The sequence below is a fragment of the Gossypium hirsutum genome, chromosome D05 (genome assembly GCF_007990345.1).
Source record: "Gossypium hirsutum isolate 1008001.06 chromosome D05, Gossypium_hirsutum_v2.1, whole genome shotgun sequence".
NCBI classification, from domain to species: domain Eukaryota; kingdom Viridiplantae; phylum Streptophyta; class Magnoliopsida; order Malvales; family Malvaceae; genus Gossypium; species Gossypium hirsutum.
Window position 1 is genome coordinate 12,497,387 of NC_053441.1, and position 19,326 is coordinate 12,516,712.

A 19,326-nucleotide genomic window follows, 5' to 3' on the forward strand; every position below is an offset into this window, starting at 1 on the left:
TCAACTTTACTGTTGAATAAAATGCCTTAGGCTCTGAACAAAACCCTCCTTAAGCCCCTTCCCATTGCAAGAATCGAACATAACGTTTCTTTGAATGAAACAAAACAAAAGGAAAAAATATTTATAGTGAACTCTTATGATCCTAGTAAAAGAATACTTTTTTTTTGGGGGGGGGGTCTACAGTACTCCGAGACACCATTGCAGCTTTTCATCGTTATCAGTTATCAGGTCGAGATTTTTTTAATAACATTCGAAGTCCTTGACCTCCTCTTTCACCTTTTCTTTCTTGATAGTTTGTGCATTTATCTTTTCAAATACCGTTTTCTTTACCAATCTCATCGTTTTTTTTCTCCGATTTAATAAACTGGCTGTTGGATCGATGTCAAATTTTGTCCATAGCCCCCTTCTAACAATGATCTTCGTCCCACCGTTGGGATTTTGAAAACGTAATCGGCAACCACTCCGACTAGCCATAGCAGTTTTGTTGGGTTAAAAGGTCCTTCAGCTCTTTTAAAGCTTCCATGGCAATCGATTATTTGGCTGTCGGTTGCCACTCCTACTTTCGCTTTGTTCACCGGACCCTTTTTATTTTTATTTTCTGCAAGTAAAGACTTGATTCGAAATGATAAAGTCATGGGCCTTGGCTTATGCCTTCCTCTTCCCTGATCTCTATTAGAGGCTATTTCCAAGCGATGCTAACTTGCTTACTTGGGCGGTCTTTATGTTAGTTTGTTTTATTTGGGCCTTGGTCTTCGCTTGAGGGTGAAGACTAGGCATTTTTGCTGAGGCGGTGAAGACTCTTTCCATCAAGCTTATGATGGCTCCTTTTTTTAGTATATTATGAGCTTCCTCACAATTGTTGTTTCATATCAATAGAACGGTTCTATAGCCACAAGAAAAAAAGTGGCTTTGCTCATTTTGGTGGTTTGCCCACCTTGCTTTGATTGCCTACCGATCAAAGTTTCAGCTTGAGTCCTCTTTTGCTTCTTTTTTGTCAACGATAAAAGCTTGATTGAAGTGAAGGTTGCCTCTATTCGGTTCAATTCGGGTTTTACGATTACTGGCCTCTAGGCCTTTATTTTACATATTATACGAAAGCTTTGGCTCTTGATTGCTGGTAATCCTCCTTCACTTGTCAAAGTTTTTTTTGAACAAAATACATATATCTCGAAAAAGGGGCGGAAAATTAGAAAAAGCAAATTCAATAAAGGATTGTATATCGGACAAAAGAATAGGATCATATTTCATCCCACCGTGTATGTAAACAAAAGGCAAACCATCTATGATAGAATATATACAGGGTATTTGCGGTCCCTCTCCTCTCTAAGAATGAATCAGGGTTAGCATGTTAGGCTAGGCCCTAATCCAAAAGTTGATCAAATATAGCCAAAACTCTCACAAACTGCCGTTCTAAGCTCCAAATAAAGTGGATTCTCGACCCATTTTCCGAGTCTTTTAGCCAAAGAAAGCAAGGAAGCAATGAGAAAATTCCTTTCAGGCGCTACGCTAATCCTGCAAAGAGGGCAAGTGGGACGAACTCTGAGCCATGAATCGATGCAGTCAAGATGAAAGCTATGGTGGCATATTGGTAACGACCGGAGCTTTTCCCCTTTGCAGACCTTGCCGAGGCAAACCACGCATTCAACTTCATGGCCGCTTCCGCTACCTACAAACCACCGTTTCGACACTTTTTGGTAAACACAGAGGCTGCTGGCAACGAGGGAAGCCATGAAAATCAACAAGATTATCGGGAGCATCTTGGCTGATCACCAGGGTGATGGAGTTGGAAATTCAATTACCTCTACAAAAGCTTCAAATTCAAGCAAGTTTGCTTCGCTTGCAATAGGGGGAGGAGAATTTATTTGTTGTGGGTCGGAGTCAAATTTTGGCTCATCCGATCACTTGGAATGGTAACCAGGCTGACGGTTGACTGCCCCATATGGTCAATTCGTTAAGGAGACTGGCTGGAATATCGTAACCGTGTAAAATCTTGTCTGCTATTAACCGGCGGCTAAATGTTTAGAGATTTTTAATTATACTATAATTACTGCAGCAGCTTCCCATGTCTGTGTGAAGCAAGAAGACGTCAAATAATTATAAAGAACCAATCTTTTCTTTTTTGTTGATTTTATTCCTTTAAAAATAATATCTAACAAGATTTAAATTGCATGCATAAAAGGGAAATAGACCCTTCTAGAAGACTTACGTATGTCATTAATATATGACAAATTTAATTTTTATAATAACCTAGGTTTAAAATTATGAAATAAAACTAGATTATTCAAAAACTTTGAATGAAAAATCTAGAATATTCAAAATCATCTTATATTACTTATTTATTTGACCTTAATATTTTGGAGGGGTTGGAATGAAAGTTCGTATTGTTAATGGTTTATTTGCAAGGGAAGTTTCCTTATTAGAACAGGAAATCCATGCTAGTCAAAAAATTTGAAGCAGGTGACATTGAAATCTTTGGGGGAAATTAAATAATCTCAAAATTTGAAGATTATTTCACATATTGTGTGCTCAGATGGGTTGGATTAAATTGATTTCAGATCAAGTTTATACTAAAAATGTGAATTATTTTTACTATAAGGATTAGTCCTTTTTTTATATACAGATATAACTAATAATAACAAACTAGCAGTAGCACCAGTTGCACTGACTTGTAATAAACTTATCTAAGGGCCTTACGACTGGTTTAGTATGAAATCGAACCAAAACTCTTGGCTCAAGAAATGGTGGGTGCGCCTGTAACCTAACCCACCAAATCTCAAGGCCCTTTAATATCAATCCCGGCCTCCCATTTGAAAATAGAGGCTGAACCTGAAGACGTTATCCAAACCCAGTGCCTGCAAATATCAAACAATTTGTATGTAGTAGAGAATTCTACAACTATCTCTTCTTAATTCTCTTCTGTGTGGCTCTCTCTGCTTCTCGTTCTTTCGTTTTTCTCTTTTGTGTGTGCTCTTCCTCCGCATCCAAGTTTCTCTCTGAGCCAGGCTCTTTACACTTATGTTATTCTGATAGTATCACCACTTTTGGTTACTGAAATGCGGGCATCTCAAGTGTGTTATTATTATTTGTTAAGTTTATAAGTCTTGAGTTTGATTCTTTGGGCTGAATGAGCCTCCATGCCTTTACTAGGTACACTTTTTTATTTTATTTTCCCCATTGTTTTGCTTTGGTTTCCATAGATTTTATTGCTTCTGAAAGTTTATAAGAAGAAAAATTTCAGATTTTTGTTGTCGTGTTCAGCTTCAATTTGAATTTTTGGAATTTGTATGGATTTTGTGTGGTTAGGGTGTTAATGATTTTTCTTGTTATTATTTGCCCCTGTTCTGGTTCACTTCATCTGAATAAATATGGATTGTTTTTCTTGTGTTTATGATTTTTTTTCACCAGCTTTCTGCTGAGAATTAACTACGAGCATCTTTATTGTGCTTGACTGCGTGAATAGATATTGCCAGCGCTCAACCTTCCTTGCAAGGTCCTCTGGTTCCAGTGAGGGTTCAAACCCTTTTTCATGGCCAACTGTTATCAAATCCATGGAAATCCTCTAAATTGCCAAAAAGGGTCAATTTTAGTGTGGGACACCTGGAGAATCCAAGTGGAAGACTTCAGATTAGGGCTGTTGCCACCCTTGAACCCAAGTGCTCTGTTCCAAAAGAAGACGAACATAATAAATCACAGCTTGGTGGTGATTCAAGTCCTTCGTCAACTCGGCTTGAATCCTTGAAGTCCGGAGACTCAGATGAAGAACCGGACGAAAGAGAAAAGTTAAGACGGATGAGAATTTCTAAAGCAAATAAAGGAAACACACCATGGAATAAAGGCAGGAAGCACAGTGCCGGTAAATGACCTGGGTTCTTTGATCAGTCCCTTTCTATTTTAATTAGTGCATTCTTGACTTGTTACCATAAATGCATATATATTTCTCTGCAGAGACCCTTCAGCGGATAAGGGAGAGAACAAGGCTTGCAATGCAGAATCCTAAGGTGATGTCATGTAAGAATTTTTTATGTTATCACAGGGATTGAACTTTGTATGTTTTATTTGCGTAGCATGAAACCAAATATATCGGGAAACCCTTTTCCGGCAATTAGGTTATTATCTGGTACTTTTTAATTAACTGGTTCAAGCAATTCCTTTTACCATCATAATCCCATTATGGATGGATAATGGACTAATATCCATTTTATTTGTGGACGCTAGTTAAGCATAGAAACCAAAAGTAAACAATTGAATTTGAATCTGAAGTTCATTTCAGTTAGATCTATACTCCTAGAAGGCCCCTTCCATGTTTTTATTTTGTATGTTCTATGACTGCAATATTTCATTATAGATTTAAGAAGTGACATGAAACCTCCATAGCATAAAAGGGCTAGTTGCTGTAATTTTTCATCTTCCTTTAGCAGCTAAGTTGTTTGAAAGTCGGTTGCTTGTTTACATTGTGGAATTGGGAATGTTTCTTTCTAATGACTTTATCATTTAGATCGTTTCTCGGGTAATATTTTCTGGTAAAACAAGGTAACCTTTGAGGAGAAAGCATTTCAAATAACTTTTCATTTTCTATAAAGAAAGGGAAACGAGCTACTTGAATGGGAGATTAATTGTGCTATCTTTTGTGTACTGAGATTACCTTACACAACTTGATATTTTCTTGATCGTATATCATCATATATAGTTGCTTCAGAGTTTCTTACACTAATGAAAATTTCACAATGCAGGTCAGAATGAAGTTGGTTAACCTTGGACATACTCAGAGGTGGGTACTTTGTTACTATGGTTTTGCTTTTTTTGATCTTCCTCTATTAGTTCTTGTCACTCCAGTCATTCAGAGTTCTGATACTATATATCAAACTTCTAAAAGTTCTTTATGCATTTTTCTACCTTGTTAATATTTCATCATGATGATCCTACAGCAAAGAGACGAGAGAAAAAATTGGAACTGGAGTACGAATGGGATGGGAAAAGCGGCGTGAGAAGTTGATGGTGCAGGAAACTTGCCATTTTGAGTGGATGAACTTGATTGCTGAAGCTTCCAGGAAAGGCTATCTTGGTGAGGAAGAGCTTCAGTGGGATTCATACAAGGTGCTAGATGAGCAATTGGCGAAGGAGTGGTTGGAAAGTGTTGAGCAAAGGAAAACGATGCCTAGACCAAAAGGTAGCAAGAGAGCACCAAAATCACTTGAACAAAGAAGGAAAATTGCAGCAGCCATTGCAGCCAAATGGGCTGATCCTGTAAGTGCCTTGCATGGCTTTTTTGCCTTCAGCAGTGAAATTATGGCATTGATAAAAATCAGAATTTTTTGGACTTGAGTGTAAAATTGATATAATTGACACCCAAGTCTCGACCCTCTCGACCTTATGAAATATTAGTTCGTTGGATTCAATATGAACTCCATTTTTTAGCTAACCTTGGTTCCCCTCACCACCATGTAGCCACCTTCAGTTAACTGAATTGTTATGGACTGTAAGAATACCTAAAATCGACTCAATACAGCTGATGCAGTTCATACTGATTTTAAAGCTGACAAGATATCCTTATAGCTTTGCATCTGAATTTTGGTTTTCATTTACTGCTATTTCCTGAATAGGATTACCGTGAGAGAGTTTGCTCTGGCTTGGCAAAATTTCATGGCGTTTCAGATGGAGCTGAAAGAAAACCGAAGAGGAAGCCAACAACTAGTTCCCAGTCTAGGCAGAGTCCTTCAAAGAAGAAAGCTAATGAAACTAACTATTCTACTACTAGTGAGACTATAAGCCCAATCGAGCGGTTAAGGATGCGTAGAAGAAATAAACCACTTTATATGGATCCTATGGCAAGTTCCAAGCTTGAGATGTTAAAGAACATCAGAGCACAAAGAGCTGCTGAAGAATTGAAGAAAACTGAAGCTGTTGAACAAGCAAGGTTAGTCTTTGCTTATATTCTTCAAGTATATAACATGAGGACTAGCTACGTTACCATGCATCATTCTATAGGTTGCTAAGTCACTGCATAACTTAATGATCACATGTGTGACACTGCAGACTTTTAATTGCTGAAGCTGAGAAGGCTGCAAAAGCCCTTGAGATTGCTGCAATGAAGAGCCCTGTTGCTCAAGCTTCACTCATTGAAACCAGAAAGCTTATAGCAGAAGCAATTCAATCAATCGAATCGATAGAGGAAGGATGTGTTACATCCAATGAGAATGGTGGATATATTTCTGTTGATTCAGCCTAACCAGTTGGTCAGGTTGAGAAGAAAATGCAGTCAGAAAAAAGTACTTTGAGTCAATCCGACCAGAAGGAAGTGAATGGGGACCAATTCCTTTCATTAAGAACGAACGAGGATTTCAATTTCCATAACTTCATGTTCCCAAGGATAGTGAACGGTGACAGTGATGAGCAACTTACTTCTCCAGGCTTGAATAATTATAGCTTATCAACGCTTGACTTTCAAAGTTTGATTAAGGAGTCTGATTCACCAAAGCAATTCAACCAGTTGGAAACAAATAGGATTATCAATGGAAACAAAGTTGAGCTGAAGGACAATAACGTGGCTTCTAAAGCAGTTGCTGCTGTAACCAAGAAATGGGTCCATGGTAGGCTTGTTGAAGTGATTGAAGAAGCTTCATAAATATCATCAACTAAGACAGGGATCTTCATCTGAGCATCTTGAATATATTGAGCGATATACTGCAAATGTATTATTACGCGAGAGAGTCCAACAAGCTTTCAAGAATCGGCTCAGGTAATGCCACTGCCTTGGTGGAGTGGATACCCTATTATCAGCTATATATATATTTACTGTTTGAAATTTACTCTGTTGTCAGCCTATATTTGACATTTGCAGTAGGCTAAAAGCTTTTGTTTATTACTGCGGCACTTTAAGCACAGATGTATATTTCAGTACTTTATTCAAATTCTAATATTAAATTAGTCTTAGAAAAGGTAATACTGCCTAATCTGTTACAATTATGAGTGTTGTGAACTTGAATTTGTAGGTTTCAAGTTTCTATGGCAATCTGTACTGTTTATATGCACATTCTCAAAGGCTGCCTGTTATGCAGGATTTATTGCATGGGAACATGGACCAGGAAAATGAAATTACAACTTATAAAGGGGATGATAGAACCCTTTTTTCCCCCCCAAATATAAACCATGGTAGTGTTTGTTTTTTAATACAAGCGCAGCTTCACTTGTTACAGTAAGGTGGGTCTTCACTTGGGAATCGATCTTTTTCTCCACCTCTTTCTTCCTGATCTTTTTTAACTTCTTTCCCTTTCTTGATATCTCGTTCCACTTCCTCCTACCAAAATTTCGGCGCCTTGTCATAAATACGTCCCACAACTAACGACTGTTATTTAACAAGGTTTGTTAGATTAATAAAAGCATAAATAGAATAAAGGGACTTACCTGGATCTTTTCATTAATAGGCCGCCATGGACAGCAGCTCGGTCTGATCTTTTGAGGGTAAAGAATTGCAATCCACCTTGTTCCTGCTTCTGCTTCCGCACCTCTCTCCACCATCTACTATTAGCCCCAAGCCTCCCTTCATTTACTATAATTACAAATTTCCTCAACCTCAAAACTTGTTTCCTCCTACCGCTGCCATATTTGCATCTTTTTAACTCTCAATGTTCCAATAACTCATTGCCCCACGTGCAAAGTCAGACGTTATGTCACGTTTTATGCTTTGCTACGCGGCTCTCTCTCCCTCTTTCCGAGGTGGTGCGGGGCGGTAGAAAATATTTTGAAATGTCGTTGATAAAAACCATTAATATGGTTAATCAAGGATAAGGTAGCATTGCTGAAGCACTAACTGAATTAATGAAAAGAAAAGAGAAGAAAAAAAATCAATAATTAACATGCGTTGATCCAAAGACGTGGATGGAGTATTATAGAAGACTTGGGAGAAGGAAGTAGGGTCGACAGAGAATGTGTTAGACGATGTCCCGGTGCATGTGTATGGGGTTTGGAGAGACATTCAAGGGGAATACTTGTAGTATCTTCATTTGATTGATAGGTTATCATTTGATGTAAATCTTTCTTTAGGCTTACTATGTGACTTAATGTGATAGAGTAATAGGGTCTATTATTGACAGAAGCCACAACATTTCTAATGTTCGAATCCATCAGTTTAGCAAAAACCTTCGTAAAGATTGGTTCCTTACGGTATTTAGGAAATTTAAATTCAAGTTAGCTTTACTTCATTCAGCTACCTGCTGAGTACGTTCTTACCTGTGATCAGTTTTCCACTGGTAACAGTATTTATAATTTAATTAATTGATAAAAGTATTTTTAGTTAATTAGTTGATGTTTTAGTAAAGTAAAAATCAATGTCTATATATTGAACATTAGTATATATATATAGGGAGGTGTAAAATCCACATTAAAGCAGCTCAGATTCATAAAAAGAAACAGCACTGAATATCTATTCCAATACATTGAAAAAGGTATATATGTTTTGGTTTGAATGTAGAACATGTCTTTAGGAGTTGGTAGAGCTAAAACCCGGTTAATTGTAAACCATGTATTTGGGAGTTGCACTGAACTTTTGATAACCTTTGATCACTTTGTTCACAGCATCAAGGAAGTCTTTCTCTGTCACAGTTTTTCTCCGAGCCCGAATGGCATACATTCCAGCCTCTGTGCACACGCTTCTTATGTCAGCTCCTGCAGGAGGACAAAAACCATAAAATCTCAAGACCACTACGAGTTCAACAAAAGTTGATAAGTAAAATAAAATAAAACAAAGAACACCAAAAGATGACCCTACCAGTGGAATTAGGACAAAGCCTGGCTAAAAGCTCAAATCTAATGTCACGCTCACAATTCATTGTTCTTGTGTGAATTTTGAAAATTTGTGTCCGACTCTCCAAATCAGGAAGACCAAACTCGACCTTGCGGTCCAGACGTCCAGGACGTAATAATGCAGGATCTAGTGTGTCTGGCCTGAAAAAAGAAAAAGACCAAAATGGCAAAAAAATCATATTCTCTATATATTCAAACACTTGTACAATTAATCAAATAAAACCTTCAGCGAAGATTATTAGCTTAAATCCTGGTTGGCATGGAGTAAAGATGCAAATATTTCTGAATGTTTCACAAAACAAAAAGATGCGAACAGAGGTGAAATTATAGGTTGCAACTTTAACCTGTTTGTTGCCATCAGGACTTTGATGTTTCCACGAGCATCAAAGCCATCAAGCTGGTTCACAATCTCAAGCATAGTACGCTGAACCTCATTGTCTCCCCCCACACCATCATCAAAGCGTGCACCCCCGATGGCATCAACTTCATCAAAGAACACAATGCAAGCTTTCTTTGAACGTGCCATCTGCAGCAGATAACATCATTGTTTACTATTGGCAAAAGGGAAAGGTAATCTATAATAACTTCAACGGATAACTTAAACAATGAAACTTAGCAGGTTATAACCTGAAACAACTCTCGAACCATTCTAGCTCCTTCACCAACATACTTCTGAACCAGCTCACTTCCAATAACACGAATGAAGCAAGCATCAGTTCTGTTTGCAACAGCTCTAGCAAGAAGTGTCTTGCCAGTTCCAGGAGGACCATAGCAAAGAACACCCTTAGGAGGATCGATTCCAAGCTTCACAAATTTCTCTGGATGAAGCATGGGTAATTCAACAACCTAAAAGAACCAAGCTCATCAATCAATACATGTTGGACCTTAATTCTAAATTCCAATAAAAGTACAAATAATAGTTTTCTATGTGTGCTTGTTGTATATATTAACATAAAGAAGACCATACATACCTCTCGCATCTTTTCAATCTGTTCCTTACATCCACCAACATCATTATATGTCACATCTGGTTTCTCTTCCACTGTCATCATGGTCACACTTGGGTCAATTTTAGGAGGCAAGGGAATCTGTATCTGATATTTATTGCGATCAACCCTGCGAAGGCACAAGAACAGTCAACTAATCGGTAATGAGAACAAAGATAAACACATACATGTACGTAAAAAAACAGAGTTCTCTTCCAGAAAGAAAATTGAAGGTAAAAGTGAAATATCATAAAAGCATGACAATTAAAATTTACTGCTATTTTTTTAGGAAAAAAAAACTTATTAGCACTACAAAATGAGATGAGGATATGTAAAATAAACTAGGTGGCAATGACTGTATGATTATCACTCCTGGTTACAGCACTTGGCACCATAAAATCTAGAAAAAGGTAATAATGGTTCAAAATAAATCAAATCCGGGGTTGGAGTTGTCTTGGGGTTTTCTATGTGCACCCTATTAGTGGAAACAAACAAGTAACCCAGAAAGCTAAAAAGGTTACAAAAAGAGGCAACAAAAAAAGGCAGAGGTGAAATAAATTTATAGGATGCAAAACCTTAGGTAACATGTAAACTGTGAAATACACATGCACAGTAACAAGAATTCATGCCTGAAATCTTTTAGTACCAAATAGAAAACTTACCCAACACGCATGCCTTCTTCTATATCAGTGGGGGAAACTTTGTCGCCCAGCCCAACAACAAACTGCATTAGACACCATATGAATATCGGACAAAGAAAAATCAAGTCAATGTCCATTTTCTGACAATGAAGCAATTTAACTTAGAATATACAAGTCCAATCACCCAAATTGGTAAACATGAAACTTGGAGTCTTAAATTACATACCTTAGCAATTTGCTTAACATTGATAACATACTTAGCATCTTCTGTGTTTGGATTAATTATCTTTGTGCATCTTGCCACCTAGATGAAAAATGCAAATGACTCAAAACAAGTACATAAATACACATTTTTCCCTTTTAGTAAAAATAAAAACCTGAAGTGGTTGCTCCTCCTGCATCATTTGCTTGTCAGAGACAAGGTCCCACTGGCTGGGTGCAGCTAACCCAGTGTCTGACTCCATGATGCCTATTTTACAATGTATACAAGCATCAACTTAGTTAATAGTGGCAAATAAATAATATTTGAAATTTGACATTTGGGTGACTGACTAAATAATTTAAGTTTAGGATAACTCAATAGCTTAGTGTGACAATAACAGCTAATGCTATAGACAGAAAGCAAAACAAAGGCAGAGAGATTGTACAAATGTGCCAATGGCATAAGGGAAGCTTTTCCAATTCAAAACTGATTAGATACTGCAAATTATGGAATTTAGAGACAAGAAGGTTGTATATTTCCCAGGCAGCTAGCTTATGCTTGATCTACATTAACCGTTTGCGCAGATTATTACATGGAAATATAAACTACTATAACATTTATAGACCCCCCCTTTTTTTTTTCTTTTCGGGCAAAGATGCATATAGAACACAGAAATGTATCTTATTGCATTCAAGATGCTGTAAAGAAAAACATAAAAACAAGCCAAAATATATGCCTAAACATAATCCTATGTCTAACTCCAAATAATAGTGAAAAAGAAAAATAAAGCCAGCAAATGGATTCGTAAACATAAGCACTAGAAAAGTAGAAACACATACCACATAAATCGTTTACTTTCTTTGCCATCTCCTTGATCTCCTTTTCAACTTTCTTTATGCTGGTTGAATAAGGTCCTAATCCCTGCCAGGAAAAAAAAAGGAGCTTCTATTATAGCTGCCCAAAAATCAATACAGATAAAAACTAAAAAATTTAAAAAAAGAAGGAAAGATCAAAGATGTCTTATTTATAAACCCTAGAAATTGAGGTTAATGTTGGGAGAATATCTCAAAACAACAGGTAAAAAACTAAATTAAATGATCAAACGCCACTAAGCAAAGTTCAACAACTGAAATAGATCTAACAGGTGAATTAAAGAAGAAAAATGATAGAAGGGGGGGGGGAATAGAGGTAATCACATAGGTTTTGAGAAGGGCGATATCATCTTCGTCGAGAGGTCGTGGGTTTTTCTCGTCCTTGATCTCGTCTTCTGCTTCTGGTGCCATCTTTGGATCTCTCTTTTTCTTCTACCTCTTTGCTTCACCAGAGAAATCAGAAACTGAGAAAAAAGAAAGTAGATTAAAAATACCACTAAAATACTTGCGGTTCTATTTCTGAATTTAAGTTGTATGTAAAATAAAATATATAATATATTTATATATGAGAAATTATTTTATCTACCTATTCCCGATATCATGCTCTTTTCCCAATTATTTAATAATATTTTAATAATTTTTTACATGTTATCAACATATAATTTTAGTAAATTTTTTATCAAGCTTGAACTCCGAATTTCAAATCCGAAGCTTAAACTCTAAATCTTAAATCTCGAACCTTAAATTTTAAATCTTGAACGGATTCAGAGATTAATATTTAGAGTTTAAATTCAAGTTTGGAATTCAAGATAAAAAAATTATCAATATTATGTGACAATAACATAAAAAATTATTAAAATATTATTAAATAATTAGGAATGGACCGTGAATAATATGATAGGAGGGTCCATAAAATATATTTTTATTTATATATAATTCACTTTATACATATATATATTTACTTTTAAAATTCTTTAAAAAAATTCACTTTTAAAATTACGATAGTGATAATGATATATAAAATGGACTGTGTATTTTTAGTTAAAAAATGCTATATCATTCAGTTAAAACATGGTTAAAATCTTTTATTTAAAGATTAATAAATTTTGTTTTAATATATGTCTTTTTCACATTTTTTTATAAAATTTATAAAAATAATATAAAACTAGAAATAAATTCATAAATAGTGAGACTCAATTTTATCATTTAACACACATAATTTTCTATAAATATGTTTTTATATAATTTTTCCACTTATATGTGGTGTGGGGAAAAAATTTAGTTTAAGATTTAAAGTGTTAGTAAAAAAGAATTTAAATTGTTTAGTAATACTTGTAAAAAATTAAAAACAATAATGGGCTCACTATATCGTAAAGTTGAACATGAATAAAAAGGTTTATTCCAGATCGATTTTTTTATAATTATTTTGATATATTTCAAGTATTAATGTGATTCTACTTAGTAATATTTAAATTCTTTGGAGAAACTTAGTAATATTTTATCCTACTTATAGTGTATTTGAGTGCAAATCATTTATGATTGTAAGGATTTCGATTCATGGGTGCCACTTGAACTGTCCATGAGCCGAGAACTTATAAAAGGAGTTTGCTCCATGGGGCGACCTGGCCCGATGAATAAAATGATTCAAAAATATTTTTATTTATATTTGATTATAAAAATATATAAATGCATATAAATTATATAATGTGTTATTTTATTATTTTCAAACAATAATATGTGCTTTTTGAGCAGACCTGGCCGGGCTTAGTCTCAGGCCTGGAATTTTTTAAAATCGGACCGGGCACTTAACTGCCCCTGGTAGTACTGTATTGCAGCATAATACAAAATGCAGGGCTAGCTTGAAACTGGAGCTAAAGCTGGGGTGGAATTTATATAGTAATCTTGCAATCAAATAAAAACACTCAACATGATTACATTCAAAATGCAAGGCTACTACAGTATAGCAATTTAAGACATGTAGTCATGTTGTTCATCAGTGTTGTTGGTTCGTGGAGATGCGCCTTGGTCCGTCCCTATTGTTCTCTTACTCATGTTAGCTCGCTGCACTAGTCGAACCAATGCTTGAACCACTTCCGACATAGGTGGCCGAAACTCAGGCTCCGACTGCCCCAAAGAAGATCATTAAAAGGATCAGTTCAGTACTACAGCAGTGCATTTGTTTTACAAGTTGTTTTCAGTTTCCATACAGTTTAGAATCTGGACATTTATGTTCGAGTTCGTGTTTTGGCAGCATATCTCTTTCTATATGTTATAAAATTTTGACTGCTTCATGAACACCAAGCCGATGCACACACTTCATTGAAGATTCAACATGGTGAAACATGAAAAAGGAGACAAGTCTTGAACCGAGATATTACCTGGACACAAAGAGCAATCACATCGGCAAAACGAGACAGAGATTTAATCGGGTAAAGCCCTTTAAGTGCCGGGTCAACCATCTTAGACAGAGCATCGATATCATGGAGCTGAGGTGTTGCCCATCGAACCAAAGATTGCTCTAGTCTTGGCCTTGTGCTGTTAAGAACACCCGCATGTTGGTAAGAATCATGGCGGATTAACAGGATGTTAATACGTTAAATGACAAAATACCCGGTTCCCTCACCTATCAAACGGCTTACGTCCGGTGAGAAGTTCTAACATAACCACTCCAAAACTGTAAACATCGCTCTTGAGAGAGTACTGACTAGACATAGTAACCTCTGGTGCACAGTATCCGGATCCCATGTCATCACGATTCAGTAACTGCATATCAAAAGCAGAGAGTCTCATTATTCCATTAAGTGTGCCAGTGAAGACTTATGTACTTGAGCATACATTGTTTGTCTCGTATCCAGAGACATAAATGATAATGTTCAATGAAAATGAAACTATCAGTTCATACAACAACAGTAAATCCTACAATACACAAAAATCACCTGATCTGCATTGGGAATAAAGGTTGCCAAGCCCGAGTCTGAAAGGTGAGGATTGAGCTCAGCATCAAGTAAGATGTTGGCCGACTTGATATTTTTATGAATGACAGACGGTGAGCAAACTTCATGAAGGTACCTGGAAAAGAAAATATCCTTTTATGAATTCAAAGTGATAGATGGCAACTCCTTCCATTTGCAGTTATGATCCCCATTCTTGATAATAACTTACTCTAGTGCACGTGCAGTCCCCAGTGCAATTTTGACACGGGAGTTCCAAATCAATGGCTTACTGAACTCATCTGATATATGCAGGAAGTCATGAAGAGAGCCATTTTTGTGGAACTCGTAGACAAGCAGGTGCTGTCCATGCACGGAACAATAGCCAACCAGCTCTGTTACATTTGTGTGATGCAGCTGGGAGATATTTGAAACCGTCTCTATAAATTCATCAGACATTTCACTGGAAAGCACCGTAGAATCTATTTTCTTCACGGAAAGAACCTATGGCAGTATATAAACACAAGTTGGCATATAGGTGAGTACAGCATTTTTAAAGTGATTAAGTAAAATGTTGCAGTATGGAGATCAGCAACAATGGCATCTGTAGCATTAACGGCGGTAAGGAGATGTCTTACTGAAGACAATCATATACAACACTCAAAGGACACAGCTAGAAAAAAGAAGTGAGACAGACAAGATTAATGTGTGCTGATGGAAAGAGAATTTCTCAGGTCGGAGAATGAAGTGAAACAGAAGCCACCATAAAAAAATTTAAGCACGGATTATGCCCATTTATGTTGACATAAATATAGATTTTCTAGTAAGATTCTACCTCGCCATCATCAAATTGAGCTCGATAAACGCGTCCAAAAGTCCCTTCACCAAGAAGATTTTCAAAACTGAAACTGCCCGTAGCCATCTGGAGGTCTGCTATTGAATATGTCGTAACATTTGTGGGAGCTGTGACAGCTTTCTTAACCATAACGGGCTTTACAGAAAAGTCTTCTTCATCAAAAGATTTGTGACGGTCAACCGGTGGGGGTCGAAGGTTTATTGAAGCAGGTATTTCAAACGACTTGGTGTCAAGTGAAGCAGAAGAGTGAGAAGACTGAATGGATTTAATTTCTGCAATTCAACTTTAAGCATAAGAAACAGATCAAAAGAACTAAACAAGTGTTTGGTTTTTTTTTTTTTAAATCACAAAGTTCGCAATATATTTCTTGCTGTCTGAAGTAGCATTTCAATGTGACAAAATAAAAAACATTTTGCCAACATCGAGTACCATCAAATCATGGAGTCAAGAAGGGAATTTTCATTGATGCATATGTTCTTATAAAATAGCATTGTTTTATGTTATAGGCTCCCCATTTTTCTATTATCTTGTTTCATGCTTCATATGGAGTCTAAAGTTACAACACCAAGGTCATAAGTTCTGAAATGAAATCCTTATATGTTCTTAAGAGATCAATAACTACAAAAACAAAGGTTATATATGTCTCAGCCAAAATGAAACACTCACAAAACCTATTCCTTAAGAAATCCAAAGCAGTAGCATTATTTCCAACACGGACAAAACAGTAAAAACAGGTATATGGTGACACTCAACTGGCCACCATGTGGAATTGCAGATGAATTATGAATGTTACCTTGCACTTCCTTAGAAGCTAGAGGAGCAAAAGATTGATTATTGGGCTTTTCAACATCTGAGGATGACCTCCTGGATCTTCTCTTCACCAGAAAGAATGCTAGTATAGCACCAACAATGAGGATAGATATAACTATTCCTGCTATGCCTCCACCTCCAATCCCTGATTTGCTGCTACTCCTGCTAGGGCTGCTACTGGAACCACCATCTGGTGGTGAATTATTGCTGTTAGATTCGTGCTTTCTGTTGTTTCTAGTGGCTGGAGGGGTACCAGGTGGAGGTGGGGGTGCAGGCCCCGAGCTCCATGAATTACCGTCCGATCTGTCATGGGGATTATTCAGATTGAAACTGCAAAGAACTTTCTTTGACACAAAAATAGAAATACAGCACTTGATAATGAAACCAATGCTTACTGCAAATCGATACTTTTCAATTGATCAGGTATCCAGCCAGTAAAATGGTTATTGGATACATACCTGACAGACATAAAAACGACCATCACCGACAGCAGCATTACAAGGTCAATAACATTATAAAGAAAAGAATACAATGTGCTAGCACATCTAAACCAATGTGATTACTCACAGATTATCAAGGGGAAGATTGGCAAGGACATCAATAGTGCCAGTAAACTGGTTATTTTGCAAGTACCTACAAAAGGGTAGATAATACATATTCAAGAAAATCCACCAGATATACTTGTTCCATAAAAGATGATTCCTCTAATACTTACATAGACTTCAAACTAGTAAGATTCTTAAAACTCTGAGGGAGAGCATCAGTTAGAGAATTGAAAGAGAGATCCCTGAAGCAAATAATAACGATAACAGTTAACTTGGTCCTTCAGTTAAATTAGCTTAAAGACAGGCATCTGTTAAAAACTATATAATCAGACCGGTGGTAGGAACATCTTACAGTGTGGAGAGAGAAGAGAGTGGTCCAAACATGTCATTTAATTGGTACTGTAACTGGTTATGGCTAAGATTTCTGCATTTCCAGAAATAGAGAAGAAAAAAGACAGTGTAAGAGTTTAAATATATAGGGACCTTGTGTGAAGAAATGAACAATTGGAACATTACTTACAAATATTGAAGAGAATGCATCTGATTGATGGAATAAGGGACGCTTCCAGTAAATTGATTATATGCAAGATTGCTGCAGAAATATATAAGATAAAAACTAATATATCAGAAATGAAACATCAATAAGGGTAAAGGAACTAAATGCACATATGAAACATACAATCGCGTCAAGTTCAAAGGAATATTATATGGTATATCGCCTGCAAGATTGTTATGGCTCAAGTCCCTGCAGATTTTGTCAAATATCAGTTTGAAGACAATATGCATATTTTGTCATATATATATATGAACAACCCACTATTGATGATCTTACAGTTCCTTCAGTGACGTTAAACTTTGAAGGCTGTAACCCATTGACCCAGAAAGTCCAAGATTTGACAGTTTACTGATAAACAGGACAGTAGAAGAACATACTATAGTTAGCACCAGCATGAAGGGCAAAATATCTTAAAGGAAAACAGAGAATACAGAAGATCACATTTCAGTGACACGCTGGCCTGAGCAAGTAACACCTTTCCACGGCTGCCCGCATGGATCACCATTGTTAGCGGTCCACCCTGTTAGCTGCTGTGGTGAATTTAAACTGCTGAACATAACCCCCAGCGCAGAAGCTGCAAATCAAACATCGGACTAACAGGATGAGTAACCCATGGAGAGAATTTCTAATTACAAATCTTAAATTCTTCCACACTCTACTGTAAAAGCTCAATGAAAACAACACATATACAGTAATCACTCGTAAGTTTGTTTTAACATTGTTACTAATCCACCAAGTGAGTAGTACATAGCAGTTCCACAAAGAATAACCAAAAAGAAAAACCAAACTTTCCTCATCTCCTAACTTATCTCCATATTCTACAAGAACCCACCTTTGAAAAGCAATATCAAAATTTTATAAACCAGCACCAACAAAGTTAAAAAGGAAATGCAATCAAGGAAGTCTATTTGAAGCTACAAGCAGCTCAAATCAGAAATTTACCAGGAAACTGTAAGCATATGCAGAATCTATAAATATAAGCAGAATAAAACAAAAAAGCAACGCAAAGCAACACTAACCATCTCCTTGATCTGTTGCACCATCGGAACATCTGGGCTTAAACCCCAAAATGCAGACTGTAAACAGCGCCAAAACCAAACCTTTTCTCCACTTCATCATCTCTCCCTAAACTGGCTACTTCCCAGAAACCAGAAATGGTTTTGGTCTAAGACCCTTTTTCCTTATACTTCCTATTTTATTAAAAAATTTATTACTTTTTTATGCTACAGATTTTATACTCATTTAGCCATACCTATAAGAACAAGTTGCAGGCACGATTTGCCAGAAGAATCCCAAGCCACAGCGACGGTTATGCGTTTACATTGCCTAAACCAATACCATTAATAATAAATTAAACATGCACAACACAGATTCCCATTTTTTGTAAGTTGGGTTTTTTTTTTTGTTCTTTCTTACGTGACTGACACTGTTGAGAAAACGAAAAAGTAAAGAGATGATCACGCTTTGGTAGGTGTAAACGGCTTAGCTAAATACTCTGTTCTTTCATCACCTAATAATAAAATAACAGCCGTAGCTTTCACAAGGCATACACGTGTTTGGCTTTAGGATTTATTTTATTTGTGTTATCATACTTATACAGTAGTTGGGATCAAGGAGATGACCCCACCACACACTCTATTTCGTAAGAACCAGGTAAAAAAAACCATAATAATAAATTGCTGTATTGATTGAATGTGTGATAAAATAATTAAATAAACACGTTTGGTTTTAATACTAGTTGAAAGTGGAAAGTATAGTGCATGATTTGTCAATGCCATTACCATCCCATTTTGACAAAATAATATATCATGGGTTCACAAATTTCTCAGTTTTGGGTTTGGTTTTAATAGATTTCTGAGGGTGTTTTCAAGTTTAGGCAGAGATTCTTAAATGATTAAGATTTGGTTTGAAGATGAGCGAATGATGCCAAAACTGTTTGAATTATTGGATTGTGTTTGTGTGACAGTCACTGTCAGATGAGGTAATAAGGTAGCAGATTCTAATCTACACTGTAAGCATTTGCAAATTCCTTCTCTTTTTTTTTCCTAAATAAAAGACAATGTATTGGTGTTTATTAGGACTGAACTGTGAATCTAAAAGAAAAAAAAAACAAGTTGGAGTTAGTTTAT

At 36.3% G+C, this 19,326-nt stretch overlaps 4 protein-coding genes across 6 annotated transcripts; 1 reads left to right on the forward strand and 3 right to left on the reverse strand.

Moving 5' to 3' along the window:
• Positions 1 to 1,376: 1,376 nt before the first annotated feature.
• Positions 1,377 to 1,730, reverse strand: LOC121217080 (RING-H2 finger protein ATL43). Its single transcript, XM_041092649.1, has one exon. The coding sequence runs from the start codon at positions 1,728 to 1,730 to the stop codon at positions 1,377 to 1,379; it is 354 nt and encodes a 117-aa protein (XP_040948583.1).
• A 928-nt stretch (positions 1,731 to 2,658) lies between these two features.
• LOC107906029 (protein SON) lies at positions 2,659 to 6,940 on the forward strand. 2 transcript variants are annotated; one of them, XM_041093800.1, is made up of 7 exons: positions 2,659 to 3,147; positions 3,461 to 3,853; positions 3,946 to 3,998; positions 4,731 to 4,768; positions 4,926 to 5,244; positions 5,601 to 5,914; positions 6,034 to 6,940. In XM_041093800.1, the coding sequence occupies exons 1-7, from the start codon at positions 3,135 to 3,137 to the stop codon at positions 6,224 to 6,226; spliced, it is 1,323 nt and encodes a 440-aa protein (XP_040949734.1). In that variant the 5' UTR covers positions 2,659 to 3,134; the 3' UTR covers positions 6,227 to 6,940. The 2 variants fall into 2 exon arrangements, with proteins under 2 accessions (XP_040949734.1, XP_040949735.1); XM_041093801.1 differs by having other exon boundaries at positions 2,715 to 2,872.
• Positions 6,941 to 8,371: 1,431 nt separating this feature from the next.
• LOC107906028 (26S proteasome regulatory subunit 7A) lies at positions 8,372 to 12,052 on the reverse strand. Its single transcript, XM_016832870.2, has 10 exons — positions 11,825 to 12,052; positions 11,468 to 11,549; positions 10,804 to 10,895; positions 10,653 to 10,730; positions 10,448 to 10,509; positions 9,771 to 9,915; positions 9,427 to 9,645; positions 9,144 to 9,325; positions 8,765 to 8,940; positions 8,372 to 8,661 (listed from the first exon to the last, which is right to left on the reverse strand). The coding sequence occupies exons 1-10, from the start codon at positions 11,909 to 11,911 to the stop codon at positions 8,504 to 8,506; spliced, it is 1,281 nt and encodes a 426-aa protein (XP_016688359.2). The 5' UTR covers positions 11,912 to 12,052; the 3' UTR covers positions 8,372 to 8,503.
• A 1,314-nt stretch (positions 12,053 to 13,366) lies between these two features.
• Positions 13,367 to 18,688, reverse strand: LOC107906027 (protein STRUBBELIG-RECEPTOR FAMILY 7). 2 transcript variants are annotated; one of them, XM_041093802.1, is made up of 16 exons: positions 18,217 to 18,687; positions 17,639 to 17,771; positions 17,474 to 17,545; positions 17,321 to 17,386; positions 17,162 to 17,233; positions 16,994 to 17,065; positions 16,812 to 16,883; positions 16,664 to 16,729; positions 16,492 to 16,554; positions 16,080 to 16,399; positions 15,266 to 15,558; positions 14,663 to 14,934; positions 14,437 to 14,569; positions 14,124 to 14,263; positions 13,879 to 14,035; positions 13,367 to 13,624 (listed from the first exon to the last, which is right to left on the reverse strand). In XM_041093802.1, exons 1-16 carry the CDS (start codon positions 18,314 to 18,316, stop codon positions 13,469 to 13,471), a joined length of 2,187 nt encoding a protein of 728 aa, XP_040949736.1. In that variant the 5' UTR covers positions 18,317 to 18,687; the 3' UTR covers positions 13,367 to 13,468. The 2 variants fall into 2 exon arrangements, with proteins under 2 accessions (XP_040949736.1, XP_016688358.2); XM_016832869.2 differs by lacking the exon at positions 16,492 to 16,554 and having other exon boundaries at positions 18,217 to 18,688.
• Between the last annotated feature and the right edge of the window lie 638 nt (positions 18,689 to 19,326).